This window comes from Epinephelus fuscoguttatus, linkage group LG7 (assembly GCF_011397635.1).
Source record: "Epinephelus fuscoguttatus linkage group LG7, E.fuscoguttatus.final_Chr_v1".
Taxonomy (NCBI): Eukaryota; Metazoa; Chordata; class Actinopteri; order Perciformes; family Serranidae; genus Epinephelus; species Epinephelus fuscoguttatus.
In genome coordinates, this window is record NC_064758.1 from 22567126 (window position 1) to 22585050 (window position 17925).

The 17925-nt window shown below is 40.1% G+C and overlaps 1 protein-coding gene across 1 annotated transcript; it reads left to right on the plus strand.

Annotated features, from left to right (window-relative positions):
- Positions 1 to 3169: 3169 nt before the first annotated feature.
- Positions 3170 to 17103, plus strand: pfkma (phosphofructokinase, muscle a). Its single transcript, XM_049581510.1, has 22 exons — positions 3170 to 3374; positions 5065 to 5138; positions 5360 to 5437; positions 7553 to 7742; positions 7911 to 8076; positions 8242 to 8286; positions 9570 to 9678; positions 9793 to 9888; positions 9981 to 10073; positions 10168 to 10293; positions 10418 to 10482; positions 10902 to 10965; positions 11086 to 11232; positions 12115 to 12185; positions 12285 to 12372; positions 12485 to 12637; positions 12721 to 12885; positions 12976 to 13037; positions 13123 to 13234; positions 13338 to 13437; positions 16517 to 16622; positions 16703 to 17103. The coding sequence occupies exons 1-22, from the start codon at positions 3284 to 3286 to the stop codon at positions 16842 to 16844; spliced, it is 2343 nt and encodes a 780-aa protein (XP_049437467.1). The 5' UTR covers positions 3170 to 3283; the 3' UTR covers positions 16845 to 17103.
- The last annotated feature ends 822 nt before the right edge of the window (positions 17104 to 17925 follow it).

The window sequence follows — 17925 nt, forward strand, 5'->3', positions numbered from 1 at the left end:
TGAGGGAAACTCTGAGTTATCTGTTCCAGAAAGAGAGGTAACTGAAACTCTGAGTCAATCACCATGGTAACAGACTCTGTGAACATATCCTGCTCGCTGACAGGTTTTCTTCAATAAACCCTGAGTTTTTCTCTGTCTCCTCCCTCTTGCATGCTGTTTCATTTCCTCATTCATTCAGTCCGTGTCAAAGCTTGTATCGAAGCGCATTAATTAGCGGAGATTTACCGTCTGTCACAGTCTAAATCCTGCTGGATATTAGTTTGTGACTCAGGACTGTCTTACATTAGGCTACTGAATTTATGCACATCAATCATTTCTTTGGACATCGGTTTTTGTCTTTACATTCAAATATTACACAGCGAGAATTCACCCTCAGCTCAGAATCAAACCTGTCCTTTTTATATTTATTATTTTTTCTAACACTGTGCACAAGGATCAGACTGTCAGTCTGTTAGAGCAGCTCCCAAATGTTTATTGCACATAACATGTAGGTCTAATTATTTAAATTTTAAAAATCGGTATGAAGCTTTAGACATGTAGTATCAGTGACTAATGATCTCTATCACTGATGTCATTGGTCGCACTGATGGAACATAATTCCTATAGCCTAATATTGGGGATTATATGTTAATATTTCTGAGTGACCAATGGTGCAGCATTTCAGTGTCTTTAAATTTACTACATTTGTATCTGAAATAAAGTCACTGAATGCTGTTGAGTCAAGATACAAACAGATGTGCAACATTTTCAAATCTACTGTATTTTAACCTCAACGTCTTTTCAGGTGCAAATCACCAAACATATTATTACTGGGTCAGACTCTGAGTTTACAGTCATGTCTTTATGTCTTTGATCTATAGCCTAGCCTATATGTTTTAAATCTTCCTGTTTTCAGTTGCTGCCTCCTGTGTTTTTCCCCTTCAGATTAAATCTGAACAAATATATTATTATATATTATTAATATAATGTAATGTAGTATATCTACAGCCTGATACACAGTCAGATTCCACCACTTTATCTTCATTAAGAATTATGTAAGTCTGATAAATAATGAATAAACGGACAACACTGAATAAAACTTTTTTATTAACTTTATGGTTAACTTATTTACACTTTCCTTGCTCTGACTCAGGCTCTCCTTTTAAAGATAAACGTGCACCATCTGCTACACATGCATTAATATCTCTACATCCACTGGATTAAAATGGAGGCGCTGTCTTTTATTTACCTGTTGTCATGGTGAATCGTGGAGTCGGAGCTCCATTGATGATGGCTTTTCATTGTCGGCTTAACTCAGAGTGAACATACTCAGAGTTGACTGAACTAACTCAGATCAGCTGTTCTGAAACCGGTAACTCAGAGTTTCCCATCTCAGGGTAAATCAACTCAGAGTTCAGGGTTAGACTCAGAGTTTGTTGAACCTCCTACCTGGAACACCCCTCTGATGTAGAATTTAAGCATGTTTCAGTAAACATGTGACAAGGTGCATCAGCGTCTGGCAACACAAGGGGTGAAAGAAAACACCAATGCACATGAGTATTGCGATACGTGTTGTGATACTATATCAATTCTCAAAAACACATGATTTTTAATTAATTTACATGCAAAGATTCGTGGCAGTGGTTGATTTTGCTACAGGTTTAAACTCCCAACTACTCGTGCTGTAAGCTATCTTCAGTCATTTGACTTTTCCACTCAGGCATTATCACAAAGAACACAGGCCTATGAAACAGGCAGAGTCATAAAGGATGCACCACTACCTTCTCTTTTAAAATCGCAATGTATCGCATTGCTTATAATATTGCAGTATATTGTAAAATATTATTATTATATTGGGGCGGCAGTAGTTCAGTCCATGCAGACTTGCATTGGGAACTGGAGGGTTGCCAGTTTAAGTCCCTGTGGCACCTCTCCAGCTTCCAGTTCACACTCTGCAGGTGCAAGGTGCCCTTAAAAAGAAACCCCACACCGCACCAGTGGCGTCGTACTATGGCTGAAGCTGTGTTGTCCCACTAGTTTAATGCATGTGTTTAATGTATATAAAAGGGGATGTACAAAGAGGTACATTTCAACTGCCGATTTAGAATGTGTGGTTTGTTTGCTAAATTCAGAGCACTGATGTAGCAGCAAACAATAATTCGTTACGTAAAGATATAGAGGAGTAACAGCGTCCTGAGCAGAGCATGAAGTCACACTCCCTCAGTGTGTTGTAATCCAAGCTTGTCTGTTTTTTGTTTTGGTGGACGTTCTGGCCACACGTGCATGTTGGTGCATGAAAGTCCCTGTGTGTGTGCATCCCACTGGCTCGCTCTTCGTCGCAGCTTTGGACTGTGCACATGTGTCACTGATATAGGGATGCCATCATTGTGTAAGTGTAGTGCTCACCCTCTGGTTAACACTGTTAGCTCTGTCAGCACTGTTGTTGTTGTTAAGTGCTGTTTATGGGATTAGCTGCTGGCTGCCAGCTCAGCCACCTCCATGTTGAAAACCATGTCCAGACAACTTATGTACCCTGATTTTCACATAGAGCTCCTTTAAATCATAACCTCCATAGTGTGATACGCATTGTCTAGCAAGATTCTTGCCACTACACAGTCCAATGCAACACAGTATTCTGTGGAGAGAGAAGACTGATAATACATACAGTACAGTACATGTTAATAAGGCTATTAAAAGTCAAATACAATTAATTTAGTTTCCAAGGAGTTTAATTGAATGTTATGAAATGGACTATTAAAAAAAAAAAAAAAAATTTACAATGACATAACAGGAAGAAAGGCTTTTAAATCTAGCTGTGATGACAAGATTATAAAATTTCTTGATTTTGTGTTGAACAACTAATCTGTTAATTGACATGTCTGAGTTCATGAGTCTTTCTGAGCAGGAGCTGTTCTGCTCAGGGCTAATTTTATGTGTAGAAGTGTCAAAATAAACCAAAAAGTTTAAGATTTAATTATTTTTGTTGCTTTGTACATATTAATTGAAACTATAATGCCTTCAAACTGTTTCCTGCTACATAAGAGCCATGTGTCGTTGTGTTTCCCCGTCTGTAACTGTCTCCTGCAGGTGGTCACTGGGCCTGATGTATATTTAGTAGAGTTGTGAGTGAGTGGTGGAGGGTGGAGGGTGTCAGTGGGAGGGGGCTCGGGAACAGTAGTCTATAAAGCCAGTGCTTTCACTCGTGCTCCCCTGAGGAGCAGAGAGTGACAGAAGAGCAGCTCTGTTCTTTCTCTTTTTTCCCCCTTCGTTGTGACCACCTGTTTGCTCAGGATCCTCTGGAAACATGTCCAAGGATCTCCACCCAACCACGGACCCCACAACAATGGGGGTGGGACGCTCCATTGCTGTGCTGACGTCAGGAGGAGACGCCCAAGGTAAGCAGAGGATGAGGCTCTATTATGTCATCACAGCTTTATTTTGAAGTACTAAAATTTTAAATGAGTCAGAGGACAGTAAAAGCCCTCAGACAGCATCTTCCCTGCTGATGAGACTGAGCACAACACTGAATCCCAACCAGCTGCAGGAGCCGCGGCCTCTGAGCCAATAAAGTATCATGTTAATGCTCTGATCTGCACGACATCTGATGTAAGTTCAGGAGCCAGAGAACAGAAAGGGCAAGCAACATTTTCCAAGATGTTAGAGTGGCACAGTTGAAGGCCAGCTGTCACAGGGTGATGGATGTTTGGCTGTGATGATAGAAAGATTACGTCTTGGATTCATGACGCCACGTGTGTTTTATGAAGGTCCAGCAAAGTTTTAAATGTCCTTACATGTGACAGACAAAGCACAGAGTCAATTGTGTAGTAGATTAAGAAAATCATTAAGATATTTATACAGGCCAGGCATGGGATCTGATATCTAATTTCATCACGGATCACAGTTAGTTGTGGTGAATTTCCATTACTGGGATTATCATGGATATCATGTCCAGCAGCACCCAAAGAACCTGCTGGGCAACCAACAATAAAAGAGACTGTGAAAGCAGGCTGCACACACACCAACCTCAAAAGCCACGAGATTTTAATCAAGCATTGGCATATTTTATATTAAAAGATATGATATTGTAATGTGATATGGCACAACTTCACGACTGTCAAAACAGTTCATCAAACCATGTAACTTTGAAATGTATTTCTTTTTTTTTTTCTCACTCCCCTTTTTCCAATTCACTATTCTTACATTTTATTTTATTTTTTAATTTATTTCATTTTTGAGGGTTGGGGTTGGGTGGGCAGAGAAAGCTTAGCATGATTATATAATGAACCTTCATCTGTCTATTTTTGTGAACTCAATAAGCTGAATATCACATTGATGAAAAGAAAGATATGATGCCATTTCAAATAGTTGAAAAGCCTGAAAAAAAAAAAAGACGTGTGCCCCGTCTATTTGTTTCTTAACTAAATGTAAGAAACGGTGATTCCAGTGTGTTTAAGTTCCGCTTTAAGAGTTGTATTTTGATGATTATCGGGATAATATCATGAGCGGAATTATTTTGGCCAGGAAAACTGTGACATGAAATGTACTGATCATCTAATGCCTAACACAGGCTGTGTTTTCCTTTGTTAAACATAAAAACAGGCATTAGGCTTCTATAACAAATGACTCCATCAGCTCTACTTGAAGTTTAACTGAACAGTAACTCATTTTCATGTCATATTCCTGTGCAGTCTCTCCAAACCTGCTCTACCCCTTTCTGTTATCTGCCCAAGTGTCGCCTTATTTTAACGTCTTTGAGGCTAATTTTAGTGATGATGACCTTTTTCTGGTATGAAGAAGAGAAACGCCCCCAATCCTCAGCTGCTGTCTGGTGAAACAAGAGCTGCAACATGCCAGGCGGCCACAACACAAGCTCACACTGTGGCCTTTAATGTACTGAACATCCTAGGGAGAGATGGTGCACAAGACAAATAGTCCTACAAACTATTTTTGTCTCATCTGTGGCCAGTGTGCAGGTCAAGTCACTAAAAAGTTAGGTCTTAAGATTACATCTGACAAGAAGTGTTGACATTGTCTTATAATGTGAGTAAATCTGACCTCAGTCATCATATGTCATTTGTGTCTCAGGTATGAATGCTGCTGTGAGAGCCACAGTCAGAGTCGGTCTCTACACTGGAGCCAAAGTCTACTTTGTTCATGAGGTACGGGACACATGCAGTCTACAATGCACTGACATGTCATGATGCTGCAAATAAAGACAGCACAGGGATCCTGAAACTTTGCACTTTATCGTCATGCACCAAAACATCAAAACAATTCCTTGTATGAACATATCTGCTGTTTCTGACACTGATAAAAAGCAGTACATCAGGCATAACTGTGTCTTTGTTCAACCTCAGTGTGTGTTAACATGTTGCTGCAGGGCTACCAGGGTCTGGTGGACGGAGGAGACAACATTCGCCCGGCTACATGGGAGAGTGTGTCCATGATGCTGCAGCTGGTGAGTGATGTGCAGCCGAGTAAACACCCTGAGAGCAGCGTTTGTGGTGTTCTATTTTTTATTTATGTCATTTTTTAAATTGTTTTCTCAAAGGAAAACCATACATTCAACACCTGTAAAATGTATCACAGCAAAATATAGGCGGGGTACACCCTGGACAGATCACCAGACTATCACAGGGCTGACACATAGAGACAGACAACCATTCACACTGACATTCACACTTATGGGCAGTTTAGAGTCCCCAGTTAACCTAACTTGCATGTCTCTGGATTATGGGAGCAATAGAACCCCTAGAAAACCCATGCTGACACAGGGAGAACATGCAAACTCCACACAGAAGGGCCCCGGCCAGCCAGTGGATTTGTACCCAGATCATTTTGTATGTGTGTGTGTGTGTGTTTTTAAGATCTAGTGTGTAGGATTAGTGGCATCCGGGGATGAGTTTGCAGAACTAAAATTTCTCCTGTGTGCCAAGTGTACAGGAGAACTACAGTGGCCGATGCAAAACCGGTGATGGCCCTATCTGTTTCATTTGTCCGTCCTGGGCTACTGTAGATCAATATAGCAGACTCCATAGAAGAGGTCCCACTCCCTACATAGATATAAACAGCTCATTCTAAGGTAACAAAAACCCAACACTTTCCTTTTTTCAGGTGATTATACACTGATGAATACATAATATAAAACATTTCTGCGAATACTTGCCCCTAAATCCTACACACTGAACCTTTAATTAGAAAGGCTGGAGCTCTTCAGGACATCACGTTACTGTAACAAAAACCCCTCATATTTAAATGTAGATATCTTGCCTCTCCATCAGTTTCGAGATTCCTTCACTGATATATCTCCTTTAGTTCTCTGGTGTCGCAGCATAATGCTACATCAAGTGATAAGTAGTATTCTGCACCAGAAGATCTGGACGCCTAGTAGGCAAACAGTGAGGAAGTCATCACTGCATTGAATAAAGGTGATAATCTTAGACCACAGAAGGTTTATCATGGGACATGTATACAACATGTGTGAGAGAGTGCCACAAGTAACATCACCTCTCCAACACAAGCCAGAGCTTCTGTGTCCTAGTCTTGCCATTTTACTCAGGATCCAATAAGTTCCACTGATAATTTTTTAATAATCAGATGTGTCTGCATTTGTTTGTGTTTCCTGGACACATACCTATACTGCTGTCCAGCCTTGCAGATGTAGTTTTGTTCTTTTTTTTTTTTTTTTTTGAGGAACACAGGTTTTATATCATAGAGATCCAACCACACTATCATTCAGTCCTTGACACCATTTTACTATCACAAAACAGTCTGAAGTATCAAAAAGAAGCATTTAGATGCATAATTCAGATATTCCATGTCTTTTTAAATTTGTTTTTCAATACCTCCGGTACCGTCAAACCACCCTCTTAAGAGCTAGAACAGTGTTGACAATCATACCTCTAACACAGCATGCAAACTCTCCTTGTCAGTAGGTGGTCAGTAGTATCTGAAGGACAGATAAAATTGACCTTGGCCTGGCTGGACGCAGAGGTTAATGAGAAGATTTATTTATTTATTTTGTTATATGGGCAAACTGATCCCTTAACCTTTAACACATCTACTCCACTTGCAGTCAACATCTTCCTCATTACAGGCGCTGATAACACGAGAAACATGAATTTTGAGTGATGACATTAAATGACCTTGTCCCCTGTAACTGAAGGATGATGGAGATGTAATCATACGGTTCGGTCTTGTTTCACGTTTCCTTCAATCATCTCAGTCCTGGCAGGTGAAGATGAAATGATGAAACTAAGATTTATGAAGTGTGTGAAAGTGAGCTTGGCATGGGAACGAGCCATGATAAATTTCAAGGATATCATTTCTAAAGTGTCTATTTTATTTACTTAAAGCAGGATGCAGCCTCACTCAGTGTGACTCCAAGGCATCTTAATGAGTCACTCTAATGCACATCCCTCCTAATATTTTCAAGTGGTAAATATTGGATACTTGTGGTGGAAAATATTGTGGGGTTATATGTCAGCACTCACTGTATTATTACATTCTTCATCCTTTAAAGGAATATGATGTTTGTGTATCAGTTACTGTATCTTCTCCTCTCACATGTCAGGGAGGTACTGTCATCGGCAGCGCTCGCTGCAAGGATTTCCGCACCAGAGAGGGTCGTCTGAAGGCAGCATGTAACCTAGTGAAGCTGGGCATCACCAACCTGTGTGTGATCGGAGGAGACGGCAGTCTGACAGGAGCCAACCAGTTCAGGACTGACTGGAGTGCACTGCTGCGTGACCTCATCCAAGCTGGTAAAGAGACAAATGTTGAGGGAAACTGTAAAATCCTGCAGCTGTATTCCCTCAGTTGTGTCAAAATCTCAGCCTGCGCTCTCTGTTTCCTCATCCATCACTAAAAAATGGTATCATATATGGTATTATATCAATGTTACTATTGTTGTTCTTAAAAAATTTCTGCAGGTAAGATCACAGAAGCAGAAGCCAAGAAATCTTCCCACCTGAACATCGTGGGCATGGTGGGCTCCATTGACAACGACTTCTGTGGCACTGACATGACCATTGGCACTGACTCTGCCCTGCACCGCATCATTGAGGTGGTGGATGCCATCACCACAACTGCACAGAGGTCAGATATCACTGTAGCGCTCCCTCCATGCACACAGTGACGGACAAGATTAGTTTTATTTACTCAGTCACGGATTTATTCACAGATTCACTTTCTTATACAAAATATTCTTAACAACTCTACTTTTTTTTGTATTTGTAAAAAATGCTGTCTGTTCATCCACAGCCACCAGAGGACATTTATCCTGGAGGTGATGGGCAGACACTGTGGGTCAGTACCTTGTGTTTTTATCTCAACATGCATCACATAAACAAATTGCTGTTTTGTGTTTAGTTCAGGGTAAAAAATAACATTATGAACAGTAAAACCATCACAGATATTTTTAACAATTGCCTCATTCAAGGAATCCAAGTGGTTTAAGATGGTAATATTGTACTTATAATGTCCCTGTTTAGAGAGTCATTGCATTCTATTTGTCTTTCCCCTCATTTCTTGTCACATCTTTATTGTTGACTATTGAAACTAAGGGCAAAAAAAAACTGAATTTCATACCTCAACAAGTTGTTTCAATAGGGTTCACACAGTATATCAACATAAGGATGCAAGATGCCCTCAAAATAATGTTTACTTATGCCTGACGTATATTTTCTCAAAAGCCATGAATCTTTCAGGTTTATACCTTCAACTTTGTGTCATACAGATAATAATTTATGCCCCTGTTGTTTATCCTACTGTGCTGTTCCCTAAAGAAATCTCACATATTAGAGTAAATGTTCTTCTGCTGGCCTATTAAAGACCACATTCAGTTTGGATTGTTGATCCTTAATTTGTAATTAGAGCAGCCCAGATGATTATGGCATAGATCTAACTGACTTGTCAGCTTAACATTTACACTCCAGCATAGTGAAACAAAATTACATTTCAAGATTAGTAACCTCCTTCACACGAAATTCCTAGGCAAGTTTATTTAAATAGCACAATTCATACACATCAGCAATTCAAAGTGCTCAACAAGTGAGCAGATAAAAGAGTCACAGTAGAATACAGATACTAATAAAACCACTAAAAGAGCTCAGGAATAAAAGATTAAAAGGGAAGAGTGCATTAGATCAGCTAAAAGAACATAAATCGGTTAACAAAAGGAGAACAGCTGATGAGTTAGATTTGAAGCTGGCTACACTCGGAGCACCTTTTATACATACAGAGAGTTGGCACCAGTGCTGAAGAGCATAGTTGTGTTATAGTGTCAGAATAATGAAGACAGGTGGAGAACAATTAGACGTAAAATACAATGAAAGCTCTTCAGGATGTTTCAATTGCAACTTTCATGTCATCCCCAAAGGATGTACAGATTTTTAGGCATTCTGTTTTCTCAAATGGATTGAAAAATGGTGCGTACAGCAGCTGAAAATGGGAAGGAAAACATCGCTCCAGGGTAGCATGTCCCAGACACCCTTACTGTAGGTTTGAGCTGAGTCCTGAGTGTCTTGCTCCGCCCCTGGTACAGATGTTGTTGGTACATGGGTTTATCTTGTGTTTGTGTCTGGCTGCAGGTACCTGGCCCTGGTGACAGCTCTTGCCTGCGGTGCAGACTGGGTGTTCATTCCAGAGATGCCACCAGATGATGACTGGGAGAACCACCTGTGCAGGAGGCTGACAGATGTATGTGTGTCTTTATTTGCAGATGGAGATTCCCTCATCATGTGTAAACATAAACATGTGTCAGTCAGATTGCACACATATATTTTTATTCCCTCTTTTTGTTTTTGTTTTTAGCAAAGAGCCCGAGGATGTCGTCTGAATGTGATCATTGTGGCTGAGGGTGCGATGTCCAGAGATGGCAAACCGATTACATCTGACCAGATCAAGAAGGCAAGTTCTTCTTTCTAATGTCAGTGTGGTAAAGTGTTATTTTGAGTTGTGCAGACAACATGCCGCTAACAGGTGGACTCATTTTTCACCAGCTGGTGACTGACAGGCTTGGCTTTGATACTCGCACCACTATCCTCGGACACGTACAGAGAGGAGGAACACCGTCCGCCTTCGACAGAATCTTGGTAAGTGTCTCAATAAAACACCAACAGATAAAGGCCAGTCAGCACCTCATACACAGACACCTGATGATCTGACTGTGTGTGTGTGCGTGTCCAGGGCAGCAGGATGGGTGTGGAGGCGGTGATGGCGCTGCTGGAGGCCACTCCAGATACTCCTGCCTGTGTGGTCAGCTTGTCCGGGAACCAGGCAGTCAGACTGCCACTCATGGAGTGTGTGCAAGTGGTACGTCAAAATATTTACTGTACTTTATTGCTTGTGCTTCTCTTTGTGTTCTGGAATTTTGTGTGCCCTGACATCACAGTAAGGGGTTTCTTCATTTTTGTCTCTGTCACTCACTTTGCCACAGACCAAAGATGTGACTGCCGCCATGGCCGAGGGCAGATTTGATGAGGCCATCAAGCTCAGGGGAAAGTGAGTATTGTCCTCTTAAATGTAGCGGAGTGTAATCATAATGAGCAGTCCTATTGATACATCATTTTAAAGCGTTATTATTAATTCATAATTTGAAAACATGGGAAGGAAACAGAATTATTACCTGGTAAATGAAATGATCTTTTTAGTTAGATTTGACTTTTTATAATTTGGTCAATTTATTAATTGACTATAATTAGATACTGTCAAAGTCTATAATAATTTTGTTGTCAAACTCCAGGCTTCATATTAGCACAGTCTCAATGCAATGAACAGAGGAAATATACAAGATAAAGTACAAACAGAAAGTACAAACCCATCAGTCTTATCACAGAAATCGATTAATACCAGAAACAAGTGAAAAGACAAGAGTGTATAGCTCTGAACAACCAGCACTCAACCTTATTTATGATGTGCAGGAGTTTTGAGAACAACTGGAACACATATAAGCTGCTGGCTCACATCAACCCCCCAGACACTAAGGTAAGGACCGTCCGTTAATAAAGATAAATTAAAAGTCAAGATTTTACCATTTACACCATTATTTTTTTTTCTCAATAACTTACTCTTCAGTCATCTCCTTCTCTCTCTCTTACTGACCAGAGCAACATCAATGTGGCCATCATGAACATTGGAGCTCCCTGCGCTGGTATGAACGCTGCCGTCCGTGCTGCGGTCAGGATGGGCATCATCCAGGGTCACTCCATGTTGGCTGTCCATGACGGCTTTGACGGTCTGGCTCATGGACAGGTACATATATATTCCCCCCTTTGCCCAGACCTCCTTTTGTTATGATTTGGTGAAAAATACATATATTTACTCTTATGTGTGCTGTTATTTATCAAGCTAGATTGTTTTGGTGTGAGTTGCAGAGTGTTGGAGATATCAGCCATAAAGATATCTGACTCCTCTCCAATATAATGGGACTAGATGTAGTGTTTAAAACACCAAAAAAATCCATTTGAAAAGCTCAAAAGCAATGTCTCTTTCCAGAAAGCATGACCCGCGGTTAATGTAGGTAATGTACAGACCTATTTTCTTTCTAATAAACTACACCCATGGTCCAATCTGCGACACCAGACTGGAGCTCAGACATATGGAGAGAGCTTGGAGTGGAGTCTCTGCTCCTTCATGTTGAAAGCAGCCAGTTGAGGTGGTTTGGGCATCTGATCAGGATGCTTCCTGAGCGCCTCCTGTTAGAGGTGTTCTTGGCACATCCAACTGGTGGGAGGCCCTGGGGCAGACCCAGAACACGCTGGAGGGATTATACATTATATCTCATCTGGCCTGGGAACGCCTCAGGATCCCCCAGGAGGAGCTGGAAAGCATTGCTGGGGAGAGGGACGTCTGGGGTGCTTTGCTCGGCCTGCTGCCCCTGCAACCCGGCTTCAGATAAGCCACTGAACATGGATGGATGGATGGATGGATGAACTACACCTGTCAACTGCATCACCGTGCAGAAGGAAGCATGTTTCTACTGCTAGCTCACCTAGCACCACTGAGCTAGCTAACGTTACAGCTCAGCTGATACACTGTAAAACAAAACTTGAGTTATTTGCCTCTGTTTCCAAACAGTTGTTCATGTTTTAAAATTTGTTTTATAAAATATTCAGTATTTTTTTCTCATTTCAGGTTGAGCCTATCACCTGGACCTCAGTGTCTGGCTGGACTGGAAAAGGAGGCTCAATGCTGGGTACCAAGAGGTAAAACATGAGTTGCTAGTCCCTTTTTTTTTTTTTTTAAGGTGGTACCATTTCCGTCCTAACACTACAACTTCTCACTGTGTAATTTTTCTCCCAAAGAACTCTTCCAGGTAAATTGTTGGAGGAAATCAGCCAGAATATTGCCAAATTCAACATCCACGCTTTGGTGATCATCGGTGGATTTGAGGTGAAAAGACATGACAGCAATTCCTCTTTAAAACCAGAGGTCATGTCAGTGTTGGCTGATTTCTCCCTCACCAGAACACCACTGAAACAAATCATCTTGTCCCTCGCTGCAGGCCTTTGTGGGAGGTCTGGAGCTGGTTCAGGCCAGAGAGAAATATGAGGAGATGTGCATTCCCATGGTGGTTATCCCCGCCACCGTCTCCAACAACGTCCCCGGCTCTGACTTCAGCATTGGTGCTGACACCGCCCTCAACACCATCACCGCTGTCAGTGCCTCAACAACATATAAACACAAATATGTACCAAACAAAACAGCCAAATTAATTTCTCCTGTGTTTCTTTTCTGCAGACCTGTGACAGAATCAAGCAGTCTGCGGCAGGGACCAAGCGCCGTGTGTTCATCGTTGAGACTATGGGAGGATACTGCGGCTACTTGGCCACCATGGCTGGTCTGGCTGCTGGAGCTGATGCCGCCTACATCTATGAGGAAAAATTTGCCATTAAAGACCTGCAGGTGAGCTGATCACAGCATCTGTTGATCCAGGTTTCACATTAAAGAGTCTCTGCAGCTACAGACAGTGACATTTGTGTCTGTGGACTTCAGGTGAACGTAAGTCATCTCGTGGAGAAGATGAAGACAACAGTGAAGAGAGGTTTGATTCTCAGGTAGGTTTCAATGCAGGTGTGAAATGTATAGATTGTATCTTTCCAGATAACAGCACAATAATGTGTCACTTTCATTCAACGTTAGGAATGAGAACTCTAATGCCAACTACACCACTGACTTCATCTTCAACCTGTACTCAGAGGAAGGCAAAGGAGTCTTCGACTGCCGTAAGAACGTTCTCGGACACATGCAGCAGGTCTGTTCATGCTTTGAAGCGCCCAATCTACTTGGAACAGTTTCGTCCCCAAATGCCTAAATTACAATCTGATTGATGATGATCTGTTCTTTATTGACTGCAGGGTGGCACTCCAACACCCTTCGACAGAAACTTCGGCACAAAGATGGGTGCAAAGACTGTTCTGTGGCTGACTGAGAAACTCAAGGAGTGTTATAGGCATGGTATGTGAGCCTGAAATCAAATGTTTCTGTTGCACATTTTGAGAATTTATAATACCAACAAGCAGTTACTAAGTACATTTACTGTACATGGGGTGGGGGGCCCATAGAGAAAGCAGGCCCTTGCAAGTGATTCAGTGTACCAGAAATATGCTTGTGTTTGAAGAGGAATGATAAAAGAAAAAAGAAAGAATGCACGTAAATTAAAAATTGTGCCATTTACTATATATGTCCTCAAAAAGGAAACCCATCTCTGTCATGGTTTATTCTCTCTTATGTTTTTATTTTTTGTAAACTAGTCAGTAGCAGTTATGAACAAATGAATATGCTTATTCTACATAAACTATAAAATCTATAAATAAACTATTTAATTAAATTATTAAAAAACTTGGTTACTTTGCACAAATTATACGATCGTCTTATAAAATATGGTGTATTGTTGTATCAAACTACAGTTGATGAAATAGTTAAAATTTAGTAGTAAAATGCCACATACACATTAATGCATAAATAATCATAATCCAGTTACGTAATGTGTAGTCATATAACACTCACAGCACGGGGGGCATAATGAATACTTTTAGTTTTGATACTAGCGTATATTATTTTGCAAAACATTTATTTATCCGGTAAGTCCCTCTGACGTTGGGATCTCATTTTCAGTGAAGACCTGAGTACGTGTAAAAATAAATACATACGATACACAATGATATATATCAAAATATAAAAAAACATGATGCAAAACTGTTAATACGTTTGTACTTTTACTTCAACTTGATTTTAATTACTGGACTTTTGCGTGTAATGAAGCACTTTTACAATATGGTATTGCTACTTTTACTTAAAGGAATACTTTGTATCTCCAAATGGTTATTTGTATATCAGTTACTCACCCTGTGTTACAATGAACTTGTGAAGAAAACTTAGCCTCCATGGTGAATTAAGAATCCAAAAGCAGGAGATGAAGACATATACAAGGTGATGAAAGACCAAGTAAACCCAATTACAACGTTCACACTAAAATTATGGTTCAACATAATAAAAAAATATAAGATCCAGAAAGATGCCAATCTATTAAAGTGGGTGGCATATGATAGCAAATTCAAACCTGCTAGATATGATAAAGGGTTTAGGCGGTGGACAACCAAGGGAATCACAGCATGGTGTGTGCTAATGAAGAATGGACAGCTGGAGAGTTTCCAAAATATAAAAGAAAAATACGATTTAGATAAACATGAATTCTATAGATATCTACAACTTAGGGATTACTTCACGAAAGAGATCAGGATGGACCCCTCCGGAGAAGTGAATGGTGTGATCCAACTCATAATCAGCACATACAAAGAAACCAAAGTTAGAATTGTGTCCGGGTTATATAAAAAATTGATATTAAATAAACACTCAACTAAATACATAAAAGAAAGATGGGAATCAGAATTTCAGATAAAAATCACAGATGAAGAGTGGCTAAACATGTGGAAAATTCACCACACATCCACTAGTTCACGGATCTGGAGGAGTTCTCCTGGAAAAATCTGATTCGATTTTTTATTTCACCCAAAGTCAAGAGTAAACAGTTGAACAAAGATGTACCCTGTTGGAGAGACTGTGGAGTAATGAATGCGGATCTCTCGCATATTTTCTGGAAATGTGATAAAATCAGACGGTTTTGGAAAATGCTACACGATACACTGTTGAAAATATTTGGATATAAGATTCCAATGTCTGGTATAGTATTGTATCTGTGTAACTTATGTGACGAAAATATAAGAACAAGGGACAGATACCTGGTAAAAATATTACTAACAGCAGCTAAAAAAGCTATCACAAAAAAATGGGGAAGGGAAGATATCCCTACACAAGACCAATGGACTCAACTGGTTGAGGGAATCTACACAATGGAAAAAATGATACACCGCTTGACACTACAGGAAGCTCAGTTTGAAGAGAAATGGATGAGATGGACAAAATTTATGGATGAACAGCGACAAAACAAAAGACTTGATTGAACAAAAGACAGTGGAATATGGACAGATTGTTTTGGAAGTGACTCCCATACGTTTATATTTGTTTGTGTGTTTACTTGTATTCATTTAGTTGTTACAACTTTGTAAAGGAAAAATTTTAAATAAAAACCAAAGTGATAAAAAAAAAGAATCCAAAAGCAGAGAAAATTCTTGATGAGTCCTAGTAGTATACGTTTAAGAACAGCAAAACTACATCAAAACATCCCTTTACAAACTCACATTACTCGTGTGTTCAGTATAATCCAAATCTCATTTATCCAGTCGTATGCTCAGTACTTCTCAAACACATGCATTTTCATTAGAATCTTACGATTTAAAACTGAACTGAAAGTGAAACAGATCTATGCACTCTTCAAAGTCAGACTCTATTGACAAAAAATTTAATTTTACCTCACTGATCATGGGAGCTGCTGGTCTAGCACTGCCGTCTGTTGTTTAGTTTGTTTGTATTACTGTGTACCTTTGGTGTTTTAAGGACTTAGTTTGAATTCACTTAAGTAACACAAGCAAACTCGCAGACTGAGGCAGAGGTAGACCAGCAGCTCCCATGTTCAGTGAGGTAAAACTACTATTTTGGTCAATGGAGTCTGGCTTTGAGGAGAGCAAGTTCTAAGAAGTTTTACTTCCACTTCAGTTTTAAATAGTGATAGTAATTTCAGTTCAATTCTCTGTTGGAAAGGGCCGTCTGTTTGGGAAGTGCTGAGCATATGACTGAATAATGAGACTTGGATTATACGAGGTGTGTGAGAGTTGGATGGATGTTTGTCATAGTTTTGCTGTTAAAGGCGGACCCCTTTGACTTCAGTTCCTCAAGCGTTTTCTCAGTTTTTGGATTCTTCATTAGCTGAAGTTTTCCTCATGAATTCAACGTAACACAGGGTGAGTAATGAATATACAAATGATAATTTGGGGGGTGAAACACTCTTTTCAATCAAGGATCTAAATACTTCCTCCACCACTGCCTACAAGAATTAATAACATGTTTTTTGGTTGTTGATAGTAATGATGATTACATGGTATGTTAACTGTATTGTTTCACTTCCTGCGTGCATTAGGTCGTATCTTCGCCAATACACCGGACTCTGCCTGTGTTCTGGGCATGAGGAAGAGGGCGCTCACCTTCCAACCACTTGCTGACTTGAAAGGAGACACAGATTTTGAGTAAGACATGTTTCCCATATAATGTACTGTCCTGGTTACACGTTCAGTCGTGAATAATCTCCCTCCTCTGTCTGTTGCAGGCACCGCATCCCTAAGACACAGTGGTGGCTGAAGATCAGGCCCATCATGAAGATCCTGGCCAAGTACGACATCGAACTAGACACATCTGAACATGCCGACATGGAGCATGTGATCAAGAAGAGGAGTCCTATCGTGAAATAGGCTTAGTCTGCTCCCAAGAACAGAGCGAGGCAATTTTTCTGTTCCATTACATCAAGTATTTCTCTTATCCCATTACTTGTCCACATACCTTGGTTAAAGAGCTGCAGTCTTATCCTTTCTAGTCACTGAAGTCCAGGTAATCTCAATCTGCAGCGATGCTCTGTAGCTCTCTCAACTTCTAAAACCTTCAGTGAATCGGTTTTGAAAAAAGATACCAGATATCATGAAACAAATTAAAGATATATTTACAAAAATGTAATTGTTTGTCCTTTATGTGAAATAGAGCAGAATTTGAACTGTCCTGAGAAAAGGACAATTCACATAAAAAAGTATTAATTTGCAACAGTATCCTTGTATGTGTACAGTAGAATGCTTCTAGACTACTCAGAAGTAAAGGTTGCTGCAGTTTTTATGACAAAGATGAGTGGGAAAAACAGCAACTGCAGAAGTAAACATTCAGGAAATACTGATACATCAATCCATCGTGTTGCATCCAACTACTGTTGTTTATTGAGTCAGCTGCAGTTGTGGACAGGTAAAGATGGATAGTGCCTGGAATATTGCCCGAAAATTGCACAGTAAATTTGAAATGACCAACTTCCTGTTGGATTTAGAGCATGGCTCAAGGAATCTTTTTTAAATGTAGAGGTGATTCATCTGCCTCTGAAATTTTGTTCATCAAATTTAAAAGTGGGGGCTTTGAGGTCTCTGTAATCTGTGACATCCTTGTTGTACTGTTCTCTTTTGAAAAGGCCTTCCAGACATATTTAAGATGTTTAACAAAATATGTCTGGTATGGTCCCACAAAATAAGTCCAAATACAACTTCAGATAAGTCATTTAGCATATTTACCATTACTGGTGGAAAAACAGTGTCTAAATTGCCTGTGTGTAAAGAGTTATTTTAGTAGAAGTTTCAGATCAATATAATTTAGACATGGTTTATGTGTATTAAGCTAGCAGCCTGTAAGATCTGTCACCCAGTTACATATAAACATATTTATAAAGATTTCAAGATTAACTTTATTGTCCCACGAGTGGGAAATTTGTCTTGGGCTTTTTCACCCCTGCTGCAGCCATAA

Excerpts from the sequence above, each read along its gene's own strand:
- pfkma (XM_049581510.1), top strand. The coding sequence starts at position 3,284 with ATGTCCAAGGATCTCCACCCAACCACGGACCCCACAACAATGGGGGTG. Across the intron at positions 10,294-10,417 it reads TCATGGAGTGTGTGCAAGTG|ACCAAAGATGTGACTGCCGC; the intron begins GTACGTCAAAAT and ends ACTTTGCCACAG. Across the intron at positions 16,623-16,702 it reads AAAGGAGACACAGATTTTGA|GCACCGCATCCCTAAGACAC; the intron begins GTAAGACATGTT and ends TGTCTGTTGCAG.